Source organism: Chelon labrosus, assembly GCF_963514085.1.
Source record: "Chelon labrosus genome assembly, chromosome: 13".
NCBI lineage: Eukaryota > Metazoa > Chordata > Actinopteri > Mugiliformes > Mugilidae > Chelon > Chelon labrosus.
The window spans coordinates 21,392,639-21,410,329 of record NC_140346.1 but is presented as its reverse complement, the minus strand read 5'-3'; the positions used below and the strand labels follow the sequence as shown (position 1 = coordinate 21,410,329).

Sequence of the window (17,691 nt, the reverse complement as noted above, 5' to 3'; positions counted from 1 at the left end):
TTTATGGTGTAATTGTATCGCCACATTAATAACCTTTCGGATTTTGCATTTCAAAGCTTGCATGAAACCTTTGAGGAATTCTCTTCATGGGACTAGATTATAGAGGCAGAGATGACTCAGTACTGTGAATTTTTACAGATACAAATGAGGCTTGGTGCAGCAACACCGTGACCTCAAAGTCTTAAGTTTGAAGTAATTATACTTCCTCTTCTCAGGGTGCAGTGCCTTGAGCTTGACACTGCTCTCCGAGGATCAGGTATACAGCATGTGTGGTATTAGTCTGCTAAATAGGACCCAGTTCTGCTGTGATCTTCCTGGAAGGTTTGGTTCTGGAGTCCTTAATGAGCCCCTGATTTATGTTCGTGTTCTTGTTTTAACCCACTTTTGCGACATAGATTGACTCTAAACAGCAGTTATGATGTATTGCCTGGTTCCCATGCCTCTCTTCCACCTACATCACTGAGAGAAAGTAGGACGAGGGCTGATCGCTTGTGTAAAGAGCCTACGACTGTGGTCTTAGATAGGAAGAAAAAGGCTTTGTGGTTTGATGCGAGGCTGTGAAAAATGTGAAACCCTTTTACTCGACATGCTGTCTTTAGAAAAAGATAAAGCGAAAGCAGATTCGTGCTATGTAGAAAATTATCTTCCATTTAGCTTTTAACATTTCCTTTTTACTTTGAAGTTGCATTATTTTTAGAAAGATAAGAAGAGAATTGGATGATTTAATGTTGGACAGACACACAAAATATATGTAACTGATTTATATTTGATAAAATGTTTGACATGACACTGAAACATAAATCAAGTAGCGTCACAGACAAGATTTTTGGTTTTCTGTATGGGAATTTTGCATGAAACAATTAAAACACAGACATAAAGAAGTTGAGATGAGCTGTTAAACGCACGCACACGCAAGTTTTTCTGATTTTAGTTCGTATTATAAACATGCTTACCCACCACATGGCCGAAAGAACATCCTCATTATCATCAGATCCTCAGTTCTCTACAGAATTGTTAGGCTTTTTTGGACTTTTTACATGAGGCAGCAAAATGCTGTTCATGGATGACAGTCTCAGAGATCTCGCTTTATTCTCTTCGCCAGCAACAAAACATTATCACCAGTGTGACATCGTCAGTCAGTTAACATTAGCTCCAATTACTCTCCCTGGCACAAAGATAAGTGCTGGGTGATCCATCACGCATCGCTAACTGAAGATGGCCAGTTTTGTGCTACAGTGTCTCCTAAGACACCCAGATTGCTGCTCTGCAAATGGAAGCCTTTTGTATAATTTCATACTTCATCGATCAGGCATTAAAACCACTGACAGGAGAAGTAAATAACATTGACCATCTTGTGACAATACAATGTTCTGCTGGGAAACTTTTGGTCCTGGCATTCATGTGCATGTTACTTAGACATGTATCACCCGCCTAGACCAGACCAGACACCCCCACCCCATAGCAATGACACTCCTTGATGGCAGCAGCCATCCCCAGCAGGATACAGCCTGACACAGGCACACACACAAAAACAGTTTAGGAACGACTCAAAAAACAAAAAACATGAAGAACAGCACATGGTGTTGACCTGGCCTCCAAATACACTAGATCCCAAACTCCTCAAGTATCTGTGGGATGATCCACAGAGGCCCCTCCCGTCAATGCATAGCACCCAAAGACCCCCTTCTAACAGACACCACAGGACACCCTCAGAAGGCCCATGTCCATTCTCTGATGAATCACACCTGTTGGAAGCACAATTGAGACCTACACAATATTAGGAAAGTGGTCATAATGTTATGCCTGATTGGTGTAAGTAGGCTCAATCATCATGTTGTTCCCTCATAGATTTATTAAAGAGAAAAGAAGAATACCACTTAATAATGTCACCAATGGGATTGTTTTTGCAGAATCCCAGTAGGAGGAGATGAATTCACCCCTCACGTTTAAGGTGGACAATAATTAACTCTGAGTAAAGCTGTTACAGAATATTTATGGAATGAAAAAATATTTAAATACCAGAAAAGTCATTAGTCTAAGCCTTTATTGTTAGATGTTCCATGTCTGATCTGAACTAATCCAAGAACAATGATTATGCCAATCATTTGTTGTTTGAACATGGAGCCCATGAGTATTCCTCGTGTTTCACTCCTATGGGACCTGTGTACAAGAAATATCTGTCAGGTCTGTTTTCACCGACGTAAAGTGAAACCCCACAGCATTTTTATTTATTTTTTTAAATTAATTTATCATGTTCAGCCATTCGCAATGCGGGACGCTTGACGCCTCTCAGAGCCAGCAGTGCAGATGAAGGTGATGGAGTGTAAAAGCGGACGCACAGCGCAGGCTTGAAGCTACACCAGGTTTTAATTATGGGTCTGCATCACGGTTCCATTGATCGGGTTTAGATGCTGTCAAATTATGTGTCAAATTAAAAACCAAGGACAGATGCACAGACACAGACTCACGGAAGAACAATCACCGGCACACATGATCCATTTCCCGCTCTGTAATGTGGTAATTAGTTGCTATGAAGGCATGGAGAGCCAATCAAATCAGGCTCCTGTGGGTATGACTTTGACATCAACACCCGTCAACACCGGGAGCTTTTATTATGATGAATGCTGCTAATATGGAGGGAATGAGCCCTCTTACTATTGATTTCCAGCTATGGTCCAGTGGGAAATATTATCATCCGAGACAGCAAATGCACATAGAATTACGGCCATGTTTTTTTTATCACCATTGATCACATGGCTAAAAATAGTGGTGTATTTTTTGCTCACCGTGAAATTATTTGCTAATAAGGTGCCAGTGAGTGTGGCAGAGTAAGACTGGAGAGTAAGGGGCTAAATCCAGAGCCTCTCTGTGTCTCTTTTTTGTTACAAAGACATTTCAAGGCCACAGTTCATTCATCCCTCCTCAGCTTATGAATTCCCTGTTCATCCTTGCTTTCACCGCTGCCAAACGCTCTTTCTTTCTCTTCCCTTCCTCATACTGAAATAATAATCTCTGTGTCCACACTGGTCATTTAGAGATTTACAAATTCATCCACTCCATATGGATGTCCTCTCTCTTCCGTAACCGTGTCTGTCACTGTGTTGCCCCATCGTTCCTCCTAACCATTGCAGATTCTCCTGATGCTCCTCTTTTTTCTCTGCCATTTTTCTCCCTCTCTGCCTCTGTCTGTTCATTGTGCTGTGAAAGAAGGACAGCAGAGCCAATATTCCTGAGCCTGAAAGGGAATATGGCTCCTGTGAGAGGTTCAGGGCAGGACAGGACTCATTAATGATAACAGATTCTTGGTGTTTGGGGTCTAGCATCCATTCAGATTTAACTGCACATAGTATACATTATATACAGCGAGGTTGCCTTCAGCTATAAACTACAATTTAAAGAATATGCATGGGGACTTTCAGTGGCCCTCATAAAAGTTCAAACCACTATCAGCCATTATTAATGTGGTGTTACTGTGGTGTTCTATTGATTCTATCTAATGCCAAGAGTAATCTGTATTAATCTGTATTCAGCTGTAGATCCCAGTATTTCACCATCAGTTGCCAACCTTGGAAAATCCAAATCCAGTTCATGAAAATCAAAATATTAAAACACTTAAAAAGTCACGCTTCACAAAACTCGTCTCTCACCGTACAGGGCAGATTTGAGATTTGAAGATTTGAAGCTGGATAATGTTTTAAAAGTTTGGTTGCATATACAAAAACAAAAAAATCCATATGTTCTGTAGCTTGTGTAAATTGGTTCCAGCAGCTTTTCTCTTCAGCAGTAATAAAGAAGACAAAAACTTTTGCGTCAGGTGCTACAACGCATTGTTCACGTCTCTCAGTGGCCAGACAAGCACATAAAATTCTCCCTCATTCAGCCTGCTGCAAACCACATGTTTAAAAGTCTTCTCTCTTTTCTGTGTTGCAGTGATTTCAGTGAAAGTAATGGTTGTTCAACATTTATCAACACGAGCCGTTCAGCTCCAGATGGCATGGTTTGGTGTACGCAGACAAACTCACATTACTGAACTAGAGTTTTAGCCACGTAATTACAAAACAGCACTGACACGCCAGTGCACGAGTATAAATGCTTAAAATGGACTACACTGCTGCGTCATTGGCTCTGCATTAATGCATTATAAACCAAGTTCAAGGGTGCACATTATAAGGTCTTGTGTTTTGTCCATAGAAGAAGTCAAATCCCACAGTGCACCTGTGTATATGTCCCCACAACATGAGTCACACAAGTAAACAGAAGCAGCTAAACAACCCATTGTCAATATTTATCTCTTCATTTAAAAATGCATGCAGATCTGTAACTAAAAAAATCTGTCATCCATTGTAGCCACACTAATTTGGACGGAGTGTGTCAGATTCCTTTGACATCATCTTAACAGATGTAGACTGTTCCTTGCCTTGACTGTGGGATTCATTAACCACACTTTATTCTCTGTCATGTCTGAGAGAGCTGCTGTTAATCTGTATTCTGCTGCGGCTGCTCATCCTTCACAAACCAAACACGCAACATGTGGCTACATCTCAAAGGTTTATTTACAACCAGCCCAGCAGTCAGCAGGGAAAGGGTTAAAATGGCTGCTTCAAGAACCAAACAGACTCTCCTGGCTGGTAAATTTGACACAAGTGCGCGCAAGATGACGCTCAGTTACAGATGTTGAATCAACACGCAACGTTCATGAGTGACATTGATGTTTGTACTGCAAATAGTTGTGTTCACTGGGAAGTGGAAGTGATGTTAACATGGTAGAGTGTGTAGAATCTTCTCCCAGAAAACCCAGACACGATGTGTTCTGATTTGTAGGCAAACAGGCACGCTCATTTTATCTCAGCTCTCCTCAACCATCCTGCTGCCTGCTCCAGCTCCCTGTTTGTGCCTCGCATCCACGCCACCACATCCCTCTGAGCTGATATTACAGTAAATAGGAGCACGTAAATAACATTATAGAGAAGTGGGGTCATCCGTGCACTGAGTCACCACCTGTTTGTGAGACACATACAAATATACAGATTACATCCAGTTCCCTTATTCTGAAGATGGTGGATGGGCTCACAAGTTGTGGCCAAGGTCAAGGTTTTCCTCTGTACAGCACATTGAAGTGTGGCGAGTCCAGCCATTCACAGCAAAACATAGTGCCTGGCTAACAGGATAATGAGTGTGCTTCAGGGTGTGATTGAATTTTTTTGGGGGGGAGTTTTAAAATGCTGTTTCACTAACGAAGACCATGCCTTAACTGATGCAAATAGGTTTATTGATACACATGTCATGAGAGAAATGGATGGAGGGTTGAAGGGTATGGGATGAAAAGGGGTCGAGCGGATGGGGTAAAAAGGGGTTGGAGGGGATGGGATGAAAAAGGGTGAAAAGGATGGGGATGGGATGAAAGGGGATGAAAAGCGTCTGAGAGGATGGGATGAAAAATTATGAAAAGGGCGGGGATGGGACGAAAGGGGATGAACAGCGTTTGAGGGGACGAGATGAAAAGTGGTCGAGGGGATGGGATGAAAGGTGTCAAAGGGATTGGATGAAAAAGGGTTGAAGGGAAGACATGAGGCGGGCAGAATGTGTAGACGGAAGATGGTAGAGGAACCCAGGGACTGAGACTTGATCCCTGGTTCCTGTAATGAAAGGTGGAAGAGGAAGAAAATAAGAAAGATGGTGAGGGTGGGTGTTGAGAACTGAGACAAACAGAAAGAGAGAGAAACTTCTGTAGGTAATGATGGACAGGAAATAGAATGATATGGGGCATGGTCTAGTTGTTATAATAACTTCATTAGAAGAGGGAAACATTGTAGGGGAGGTCTGAAAGAAAGACCTTGTGTTGCTTAGCTTCCCGTCGGTAAGCTATACTAGGTGGTACTGTTAGGTAGAATTTTGTATTTCATTCAATATGGATTTCCTTTTGTCTGCAGGATGTACTGTAAGATTTAACCCCTTAACGCCTAGTGTCGCGAATTTGCGACGCACTGTTTCCGCTCAGACTGAAATAACGCATGTAATACTCCGATGTCGGTTTGTGCACATTCAAAAAATTCCTAGGAACCTTTTGCAAGCACTAGTTTCTCATAGGACCGGAGTGGTAAGCAAAAACACAAATAATTCATTTCTTTATATAACTGAAAAATCAATTCAGGCATTAAGGGGTTAAGATAAATGTGCTATTGAATGGATTTGATAGACACTTGCCTCTCCGACTGTTAAATTAATGATAAGTGCTTCATGACTTAGATAACAACTAGAATAACAACTAGATCCAGGATGAGTTGAAACCAGGTCTCCGGGGAAATTTTTCATTTTCTTATTATATAGTTGTATTGCAGAACAAATAGCAGGAAGCTGCGGCAAGGAGACTTGCCGTTGGGAGAGAGGAACCCAAACTGATAAATTATCCTGCTTGTCAGCAGGAGCCAAGATGCTTTTCCGGACTTTCAAAGCCAAACAGAGAAACCAATTGATGATTCAGTCTCAAGCAGAGTAGAATATGTCTCTCAGCTGTCATTGTCTTCCTACTTAGTACATGCCTTGGGTTTCCCTTGGTAAAACACAAAGCAAGTCGATACACAGTGAGCTACCACATTAGGCAAATAACAGCATTGATTTAAAGATTCAGGCCAGTCGACTGGTGTGTGATCAGAGCTTTTCCATTCTTCTTCCTCCTCCTTTTTGTCCTTGTTTCTCTTTCTCCTTTTTCACTCCCTAGCCGAGAGTATCCAAGGCCATCCAAATGTGTTTCTGGAAGGTGAGCAATCTCATGGAGGACCAGCTTCACAGCAGTCTTCTGAGACGAAGACCGAAGGAGGAGGGGGAGGAGGAGGAGGAGGAGGAGGGGGAGATGAGGGAGGCCGTAGAGCCAGCGTGACCAGTGTGGAAAGTGAAATGTCGATTTGCTCCATGGGGCAGCTGGGAAACACCATCGCTAACAGTGAGTGCAAAGGAAATAGAGAAGCTGAAAGGCCACGCTGTCCTCTTTCATTTATGTCCTGGGTGTGAGCATGGTTTGATGAAGTTTCACAGGTTTTGAGCTGACCTCAGGTTTCATGTACAGTATCTGTGTTTATGTCTCAGTTTCCAGTAGCTGGTGGGGCTCCAAGAGGTTGGACTATGCTCTATACTGCCCTGATGTGCTGACCGCTTTCCCAACCGTGGCCCTGCCTCACCTTTTTCACGCCTCCTACTGGGAGTCCACTGACGTAGCTGTCTTTGTTCTACGGCAGGTAGGACCAGATTTCAAAGAGCTGTTTCCCCCCCCGTCAAGTTTCACAACCAGTGAGAAGTATTCTCTGCTGAGTTAATACTTATAGCAGGTTTGGTGTATTTGTCTCATCTAAGCATTAGCTGAAGGCCACATGAGAGCGTAAAACTTGGGATAAGGTGGAGAGGTTTTGCAAAGATATTATTACGAAAATAGATTGTGGAAATTATGGAAGACTTGTACACTACATGCTAAACGTTTGCATATACACCTTATTTTCCCTGATGTAACAATTGTGTTGTGCTCCATATCCGCATTGTTTGGTTATAACATTACAACCAAATGAGAGCAGCAGGAAGCTATTTACCGCCACTGCATCATCCACTGAGCTCTTTGTGAGAAGCACACTAAGTGTAATACTGTATAACATAACAAAACCAGCAACTGGGTAGTTGTAGGAGGTAGACAGTGAAGACAGTGAACAGAGGCGTGGCTTGTCTTGTCATAAATGATCTTACTGAATCTTGCATTAGCAACCACTGCAAGGCACTTGAAAGAAATCTGTGCCGGTCTTGACATGAGAAGAAAGGCAAGGGATGTTATACAGATTTCATACAATGGGTAACTCAAAATGTGTTTCATCAGATTTTAAGATTTAAAAAAGATAAACACGGTGCAGTGGAATGAAAAGCATCCTAATACCAGTCCCTCTGTTCTCTGATTTTGTTCCTTAATGCACTGAATTCTTACAGACTTTTCAGGAGGCTTCAGGTAATGGGATGTGTCCATGTGATGTGTGATATATATATATATATATATATATATATAATATATATATATATATAGATGCCAGTTCTTTGAACAGAATTACATTACTTGTGGAACAGCTGCTGCCACTTAATGAAGTCCTCTTGCTCAGAAGAAAGGCACTGATTATTTGTTCAAGGGTTCCTTCTGCACATGTGACACCCTGAATATGTCTGGCAGCAAGCCAGTAATATCCCATCAACACTGCTCTGTGGTTTGTAGCCGTGGACAGAACCGGTTTGAATGAGCCATAAATACAGCGAAATGTCGACATCTCTTAGTTTGCTGAACCCCTGTCCAGTCCTGAGTTATGATCTTGATTTGCAGCAAAGAACAAAGTAAATGATACGGAGGTCTATTTTTACCTTTGACTTAATGAGTGATGATGGTCAAAGCTGTTGAGATGCGCCGTCAAGTGAAGCTGTTTAGGATTCAGCTCACACGTTGCAGCTGAGCCTCAGACAAATGGGAGCCATTTTATCTGAACTATTCTGATTCTGTAGTTGGTTTATGAAGAAACGAAAAAGGGTGTTGACTGCAATCTGCAGCAGTCAGACCTTAAACGTGTCTTATTTTTTAAAGGTCTGCAACTGTGTTCGAAGTCATTTCCATATTTCTGTTATCGACTTTCTATCATCTCGTCAGACCCAACCTTTGATCAGAAGAGTTCTATGTTGCCGTCGGTGCATATTTCTTGCACAGAAGCTGGGTTTCAACCGTGAGTCCTGGCAGTGTTACTGGCTTCATCTGCCCACTGAGCTGCCCTTGAATCTCCCACATCTTAAACCACGGTGATGAGGAGGTTGTTCATTAAAGGCCTCTGGCAACAGTGGCACACTTTGAAATTCATCATTAGAAAGCAGAGCTCCCAGAGAAGGAAAAAAAAAAGAAGATATATATTTTTTCACCCTCTGTCTGCTGTGTCATGAGAGAAAACGTGTAAAAGCAGCACATGGAAAAGAAAAGGGTTTCAGAGTCACTTAACGCTGCATCATTTTTAAAGATTTGTTGCATTTTTTTAGAGCAGCATTGGAAGTAATTTCTTAAAATAAAGCTGAGTTACGTCAAGAAAAGCCACCCAAGCCACCCCGTGTCTGTGTCAAATGTGGAGCCTCTTTCAAGATGTGAGCTGTAATTTACTCCAAGTACTCTAAATCACCCCTCAGCCCTTAATCTGTGTCACTGTTGCTCTTGTCACGAGAGCTTTCCATTAAAAAATGTGAATGTATGATCCTTAAACGTAGCTGCAGATTTTTTGCCGGCCTTCGGATGTGGCCAACCTTCTACACTATGGTTGTCTTTACTTCGTTGCTTCAGTTGACGCTAGAGTCGTCACTGATGGACGAGGCTGTGCTGTCTGCTGAGTGGCAGGATGTTATTTCGAAGGCTCGTGTGCTGAAACGTCTGCTGTCATGGATGTTTATTGACAGCTCATGAGATGTGACTGCATGAAGGGCCAGGAAGCGGACAACCTGGACTCGGCTCCGTTCTCCCCCTCCAGCCCACGCGAAAAGTGGCTCAGACGGAGGACACATGTCAAACTAAGGGTAATAAGTTTCTCTTGTATAAATACACTTTTGTTCCACTTTGCTCTAAAATCAGTTTTGGCATAAATGTGAATTTATTGTTGCTGCAAGTTTGTGTTTCAGAATCACGTATATCGAAGCTTTATTTGAACAAATTCATGAATATTTAAATTGGCTGAGACACAAGACGTTACACAACCTGAGATATCGTCTCCAAGGCGCCTCTGATTCTCAGAAATGTACCCACCCACACACACAAACACACACACACACACACAAAGACTAAGACTAATACAACAGAAATTGTTTTTCTGTCCGTAAGGATGCATTTGACCCAAGATAATTCTGCTCCAGACCAAAAAATTATTCCGCCTCTCAGACTGAGGGTCTGTTGAGATAATATTTAACAAACTGAGTGCAGCACAGGTTACAGATGACCTGAGAAAGTGAATGTTCCTTATGCACCTCGATGCAAACTATGTCTCATTTCAGTTCTTGCTATTTTTTGTCACTTTTATCCTTATTACAATTTCTACAGCAGGAACGGCCTTGCATTCATTGAAGCAAAAAATGCCTTTATCATGAGCTGCTGAAGTTGTAGTGCTTTATAGCGCTGTAGCCCGTATGAATGTTCTGTAGCCTGGATTTCTTAAAAAACACTCCCACACTTTCACCTTGAAGCGCTGACGCAATTACGTGATGCTTCTGATCCGCGCCGTGTACAACAATCAAGGTCACATTGCGATCCATTTTCTAAAGGCTCAAAGTTAGTGACTGCTTCCTTCTCATGGGGCTATAAATAGAACTGTATAACCAGGGTAACATGGAAACACGTCTATATTTGACTTTGAAGGTTTTCTTTTTTCTGCTTCGTCCTGTTCATGCCTCACCTCGGCCAAGTGATGCGTTTCTCAGGTGGGCGCTTAAAGAATTTGCCCCATCCTGAATACAATTCAGTAAGTGAAGATTTAGAGCGGCGCCATGCTGCTTCAATCGGGACGCAGCCAGCTCATCTGCTGCAGAGTGATACTATTCAGAGAGACTTGGCATTTATTTCTTATGTTCCTTGGCTCGGCGAGAGGCCCTTGTCACAGCTGGAGAGCAACCACTACTGCGGCTGCTGTTTCTTGTGTTGTGTGCTGCTCTTTCACAGACAGGTGTCTGACTCGCTAACTCAAATCTCCAACACTTTCGTCCACGAGTGGAATTTGATACCGAGCCACATGTTGCTTGTTTGTGTTGTTTTCACATACGGCCTCACAGAGAGTTCTTGATCAGTTGTGTTGAGGGAATCTAACAAGATATTGAACACACTCAGGTCTCCTCGAGTCCCATAGCAGCAGTCTGCCATGTTTAATGTTTTTCACCCGTGCGTACGTGGTCGCGTATACGTTTGCTTACTCTGCATGCTCGCCATCACAGGATCAGCGCGACCTCGTGCTGGCAAACAATTAACTGTTGACAAAGCTAATGCAGGATAGCAGCTGGAAATGTCGAACTTCCTTGTTAGATGTCACATCCTTTAAATCAGTTATCATTAGCCAGCGTGATGAAACAGTGAAACACAACATGGTTGATTGCGTTATTTGTATATTTGTTAAGTGCAGTTGCTCTATTAACTTTCACTGAGTGTTGTCAATAAACAGCCGAGCGATTAGCAGCCTTTTTACTGACGGTTAAAGAAACGTATATTCTGAATAATACGTTTTATCATTGCCTTGTAGCCATGAACTCTGAAATACAGAATGAGAAATACTATCTACAGCTGGACCAACCACATTTTAATGAATCTAGCTATTTGGGAGAAAAGCTGGGTGTCAAATTTTCCTGGATAAAGTAAAGGTCACAGAAATGGCAAAGAAACAGGAAGGAAAATTAAAATTTCTGTCATGGTGGTCTTCAGTGGGGTATGTGAATTAAACATTAGTGCGCTCATAATATTCTATTAAAATGCAACCATCTCAGCAAGAAGAGATTTAGGGATTAGTGTTCCTCTGCCGATTCACTAGGAGCTACTCACTGAATACTGCAATATAGAGAAAGTGAACAAGACACGGGAGCTTGATAGGGAGTTTAGGAGACTTTTCTGCATTTGTGAGGCATTTGGCTGGGTATTGAAATCTGGAAATGAAACACATCAGAGCAGGCGACACGTCAGCCATTTTCCCCCTCATTGTGTACAATATGTCTCAAAAGGCTTGGAAGGAAAGTTCATACAAGGACAAATACCAGCGGGGATGTGTCTGCCTGAGCCTCACAATAGCTGAGGCAGACGCAGAAGTCATTTCACACTGTGATCATATATAATGCTGTGTAAATGTTTTAGGCTCTTATTCATTGCACTGAGTGTGGCGTCAAATTTATTCTGCAGCCCGCCCGCCTGTCTGCCACGAAACTGCTCACGTACCTTGGAGAATTAATGCCTTCTTAACAAAGATTACATTTAAACTATTTATGACACTATTTTATTCCATTCTCTGTAGTGCCTGAACCATTAGCACTTATATAACAAGCGCTTTCTGAAAAACACTTTTAGATGAAAGGAGTATACGTGCCTATGTTCCTAATATTACAGTGATTTAAATAACGATGTATTAGACTTTAATTCGGTTCAATTTGTAGAGGGAGCTTTCTCAGCTAATTTGTTATGAGAATAATCAATTGGATGGCAACCCTTGTGTAACAGGAAAACGGTTTTAACATTAAGAAACAGCTTATAAAATGCTATGTCATGATTTGAAAGGATGAGATTTGTGTAATCTGTGAAACATAACAGCAACATTAATTCAGAGATATTTAAGAGATTGTTATTTAAAAGTACTAAAGTCCAAGAATAGAGCCTTGAGGTGCCCCGCATGGTATATTGTTACTGTGAATGGTCCTTAAATTATATACATTTTATTAATCGTTAAAGGGGAACTACTATTTTTTTACAACCTGGACCTTATTTCTGGCATAAAATACGGTCATTTACTCACCCATGTAACGTTTGTGTCATTTGTAGTCCTTCAGGAGATATTTAGATCTGCGTATATCCATATAGTGGGAATGATTGGGGCACCGAAATGCAGCCTCTAAACAACGCAGTATCTCATTAATTTCACCAATAATTTGTTATTGTACACTAGTGCTATTCCCTGTTGAGTCCGGACTATCATCATCCGGGGTCTGTACATTGACCTACAGACCCCGAATGATGTCTTCTGACCTGGATGATGTCATCTCTGAGCACCGTGCGCATCCACAACGGTCGGCTTGTTTACCTGTAATTCACTACTGCTGTGGTTCGTCCACAACCTCAGAATCGGAAAAATATTCAGCCATGTTGCAAAAAACTAGCAGTAGCAAATTACAGGTAAACAAGCTGACCGTTGCGGGTGCGTGCGGCACTCAAAGATGACATCATCCAGGTCAGAAGACATCATCCGGGGTCTGTAGGTCAATCTACAGACACTGGATGATGATAACAGCTAACTCCGGATTCAACGGGGAATAGCACTAGCGTACGATAACAAAATATTGGTGAAATGAACGAGTTTCGTGGCAGATAATGCGTTATTTAGAGGTTGCGTTTCGGTGCCCCACTCACTCCCACTATATGGATATTCGCAAATCTAAATATCTCCCGAAGGACTACAAATTACACAAAAGTTATATGGTTGAGTAAACGATAATTTTTTATGCCAGAAATAAGGTCCAGATTGTAAAAAACAGTATTTCCCCTTTAAAATGAAAATAATGATCTTGGCAGCTTTAATATGTATTGCAGTGTTTTATGTTTTGGGCTCTGCTGGTAGATTTGATGACTTAAAGATTGTTTGCACGCTCACAAAGGTTCAAGAACAAGGGTAAAATTTAATGCTTGAGCAAGAGCATCAGATGAGCGTCACAGACAAGTATTGTTACAATAAAGACATACAACTGATATTAGTGTCCTGAATAATGGATGTGTTGCTCTTTCTTGTCATGAACCGTAGAACGTCACAGCCAACCACAGAGTAAATGATGTCATTGCCACCGAGGATGGACCCCAGACTCTGGTCGGTCGCTTCATGTACGGCCCCTTGGACATGGTCACTCTGACTGGAGAAAAGGTGAAAGGCATCAACGTGATTTGTTGCGACTGATGTTGTGCACATTTCTCTATCAGAAGCCGACTTTACTCTTTACATGCTGCACCACCCTGCTCCTCTCAGGTGGACATCCTGCTGATGACACAGCCTCAGTCGGGCCGCTGGGTGCACTTTGACACCGAGGTGACGAACAGCAGCGGCAGAGTCACATATACCATACCCAAGAGCAAGAAGCTTGCACTGGGAGTCTATCCAATTAAAATGGTGGTGAAGTAAGCATCCGTATGTCATGTTTTTTACAGAGTGCTCTGTGTCGTGTGTAAGGTTCTTACTATAGACTGAAGAATAAGGGGTGGGCTTGAAGGACGTAACAACCTTACATACGTTTTCTGCCATTTCTGGTGCAATTTCACTCTTATTTCAATCCTCAGAGGGGATCAAACCAGCGCAGAGGCCTACCTGACTGTGCTGCCTCGGGGCATGGAGTGTGTGGTCTTCAGTATTGACGGATCTTTCGCTGCCAGTGTGTCAATCATGGGCAGCGACCCAAAGGTCCGCCCTGGAGCTGTTGATGTGGTCAGGTAACTAGGTTATACCATCTAGATGTGTGTGAGTATGTTTATGTGTGTGTTTGCATGGATAATATTCACCTCTGGATGCATTGACAAGTTGCATGAATTTGTAAATTCAGTACATGTGCACGTTCGAGAGAACTCTATTTAAGGCTTTCAGCATTAATGTCCCCGCAGATCAAGATGAATCACTCAGACGATGTGTTTGATGTTATTCACATGCAGGCACTGGCAGGACCTGGGATATCTTATCATCTACATCACAGGCCGCCCCGATATGCAGAAACAGCGCGTGGTATCCTGGCTCTCGCAGCACAATTTTCCCCACGGGATGATCTTCTTTTCTGAAGGCCTTGTTCATGATCCCCTGCGACAAAAGACCATATTCCTCAGGAACCTCATTCAGGAGGTACAAACCGCCGTTCTGACATCAACTGGCCTGTTAATCTTTCTTATACAGCATGTGAAGCATTTTGTTCCTTGGCCTACATTGAGCTCTTTCTCACCGTTGTCACTCTTTTGCAAGCTCACGCTGCCGTAGCCTTGGGTTGTGCTGCTTCGAAATGCCACACACATCTCCAACTGATTATGTTCTCTCTCACCAGTGTCACATTAAGATCAACTCCGCTTATGGCTCCATGAAGGACATCTCTGTTTACAACATGCTAGGCCTCAGCCCCTCGCAGATTTATATCGTCGGCAGACCTTCGAAGAAATACCAAAATCAGTGTCAGGTAGTTCAGTTCTCATTGCTGCCCTTTATCTCTTTCTTAAATGGCCGTTCGTGGTGTTTCCGTCTGCCTTATTTCTCTTGAAAGGTTCAGATTCTCCTCCTGGATTTTCTCATTTTCTTTAATCTTCTCTGTCTGATTTTCTAACCCCTTCTCTCTGTAGTTCCTTAGCGAGGGTTACGCCGCGCACCTCTCCACTCTTCAGTTTGGGCACAGAGCCAGACCCAAGAAGTCCCCTTCGGTCCGGATGGTCTTAAGGAAAGGTTCATTTGGTCTCTCGGCGAAGCCTGACTTCCTTTGCAAACGCACCCACCTGCGCAGGACCATGTCGGTCCAGCAGCCCGACCCGCCGTGTACACCCAACCCCAAGCCTGAGCGAGCCCAGAGCCAGCCGGAGTCAGATAAGGACCATGGAGGAGGAGGGGGAGGAGGAGGAGGAGGAGGTGGTGGACAGACTACATGGGGACGGGCCTCCATGCACCGTGGAGACACCACTCCCTGACGTCAGAGAAGAGATGGAAGGTTTGGAGGAGGACAAACGAGGAGGAGAACAAAGGAGTCTTAGTGTCCAGGGCCAAGGTGATTCCAGGTTTATTTTTGTACTTTTAGCCGCTGAGATCTAACGAGTCGTTCACAAGCATCAGTTTATAGATTATGTTCTGTACAGACTTAGTTTTCTTGGAGAACCAATGTACTGCTACCAACATTTCTTGCTTTTTGCTTTTAGTTTGGATAGTCTGCCTGAATTAGCGTTACTCTATGTGCAGTGGAGTGTGTCTCCTGCTCACTGACCTTTATAAACGATGCTGATTCCTACCGGGACACACCATTGCACATCTGCTCTGGACTGCAACCGTTTCCCATTTCCAAAATGGAACAAAAAGAAAATGCCGTTGACTGGTTTTCAAGACGGCACGCACAGAGAACAGAGAAATAAATAGTGTTTTGATTGCACCTGTCAGAAAATCAGCTTAAGAGAGCACTCCAGTGCATTAGACACCCGAGAAACAAGTTTCGAGAGAAGGCGTCAGATTTAAAGGATCAGGGATCAAAGAGTGTGAGATTAGAATCTTTTGTCTGCGGTAAAGATTCATGTGATTAGTTACCAGAGCGTGACGTGTGAAATCAGTGGCGTGTGCTGGAGCGTAATTTAGAAAACGCCACAGCACAGCTACGACACGCATCCGTCCAGCTTAAAATCGATTCATGTCCTGGTTACATAACTGGGAACTAAACATATGGGAGCAACGTGCAAACGTAAAAATGGCGTGGTGAGAGCTGACAGTTCGTTTTATGCAAACCAAACATATTCGCCTCTTGCTTCCTCAGACAGCCTATGATCAGACATCAGCTGAGAACTTCTAAGTGGTGGAGACTGACGCCGGTAAACAATAATACGTCTTTCATGCGTCCTTGTTGGAACAGTCTAGGTTCTCTACCTGTCACTTTGCTGCTTCGTGCGTTAAGCCTTAAAGAGCTCGAGGCTCTGCAAATTGACAGATTGATTTTACTCACTACTGTTGAGTTCCTGCAAAGCCAATAAACGTCCAGCTTGATTAGATTACGTTCTGATGCTGCAGCTGATACATCACAGTCTTTACAGTTTTACAGGGACATTATCTTTTTTATTTAAAACAGAAGACATGGGAAAGAACAACAGAAGCGGTGAAGAAGTAACAAACAATTACGGATTTCTTTCTACGTTAAATACTTCAGCGTTGCTATTATTAGCAGCCGTTCGTAGCAGGCGATGGCAATTATGCAAATGCAACTTCAGTCTCCTCCAATGCTTGAAATCCTCACGTAAATATTGTCTGTGCAATTATGGAGACTGGCGCTGTGTCAGTCTTCGAGCCTATAGAAACAAATATGCTCCGGCAGCACGCACACACTCAAGCGCTCATCTGCCTGTCAGCTTTTCCCTGACTCATTCTCCTCTTTCATTCGACAGTGTCTGTACATATATTCTGGATCTTCTGCTGGTGCTCCTCGCAGCTCAGCGTGACCTCCCGCTTGGCCCTCTACACTTTGCCGCTTTGCTGTTCAGTCCTGCTCAGAGGGAAACGTCTTCTGAAATTTGACGAGAACGACGGCAGCTTTTTGCGAATGTCTGTCTCAAGCTCAAATTGTGTCTAATTGTAAAATCGGACGAATGTACTGGATATACACACACATATTTATGCACACACACGTTCCAGGGGATAGATAATGTGTTTAATTGAAGCTTTCGAGACCTTGCCCCGGCCTGAGAGCAGACTGCCAGATGCTGCAACACACTCCGCTCCCATTCAGACCGCTGAATGCTGACAGGCGGCCACAGTGGACTCCTGCATTAGCTCTCCACCGATGTAAATACTCGACGTGTGAACCCCTGGACACAGAATCACTGTGACACTAAGGTTCAGTCTCTGCGTGAGCTCGGCAAAACCGGAGCCTAGAAAAACAGCCAGCCTCTGCCTCCATTTCCCTCCCACTGTTGGATGTCCCCCCCCCCTCGTCGTGGTTGGCTTATTACCCCCCTCCCCTCGCCTCGCCACTCACATGCACGCACACACACACACTGCCCTGCCCTCAACCAGTCAGGCAGAACATGCCTTTCGACAGCCGCCTCAGACCCGCTCCGCAGCCGCCGAAGCGCTGTGGTGTGCACTGCTCAGCCCCCGAGGTCGCATTTGCACTACATGGCCGCGGTGGTTCTCAATATAGCAGCGACTTCAAGCTCCAGAAACGAAGAGCTTTACTCACTTATTTATATGTTTTGTTTTCCTGCAG

General features: G+C 43.3%; 1 protein-coding gene across 1 annotated transcript in view; it reads left to right on the top strand.

The window, feature by feature from the left end:
- pitpnm3 (PITPNM family member 3) overlaps positions 1–15,688 on the top strand; it is a 51,850-nt gene extending 36,162 nt beyond the window's left edge. The window contains exons 9-17 of the mRNA XM_084559044.1: positions 6,719–6,940; positions 7,084–7,232; positions 9,448–9,564; positions 13,521–13,637; positions 13,740–13,888; positions 14,048–14,197; positions 14,414–14,597; positions 14,794–14,922; positions 15,083–15,688. Coding sequence (XP_084415170.1) covers positions 6,719–6,940; positions 7,084–7,232; positions 9,448–9,564; positions 13,521–13,637; positions 13,740–13,888; positions 14,048–14,197; positions 14,414–14,597; positions 14,794–14,922; positions 15,083–15,421 — 1,556 coding nt within the window. The 3' untranslated portion in view covers positions 15,422–15,688. The remainder of the gene's footprint in view (positions 1–6,718; positions 6,941–7,083; positions 7,233–9,447; positions 9,565–13,520; positions 13,638–13,739; positions 13,889–14,047; positions 14,198–14,413; positions 14,598–14,793; positions 14,923–15,082) is intronic.
- Positions 15,689–17,691: the final 2,003 nt, after the last annotated feature.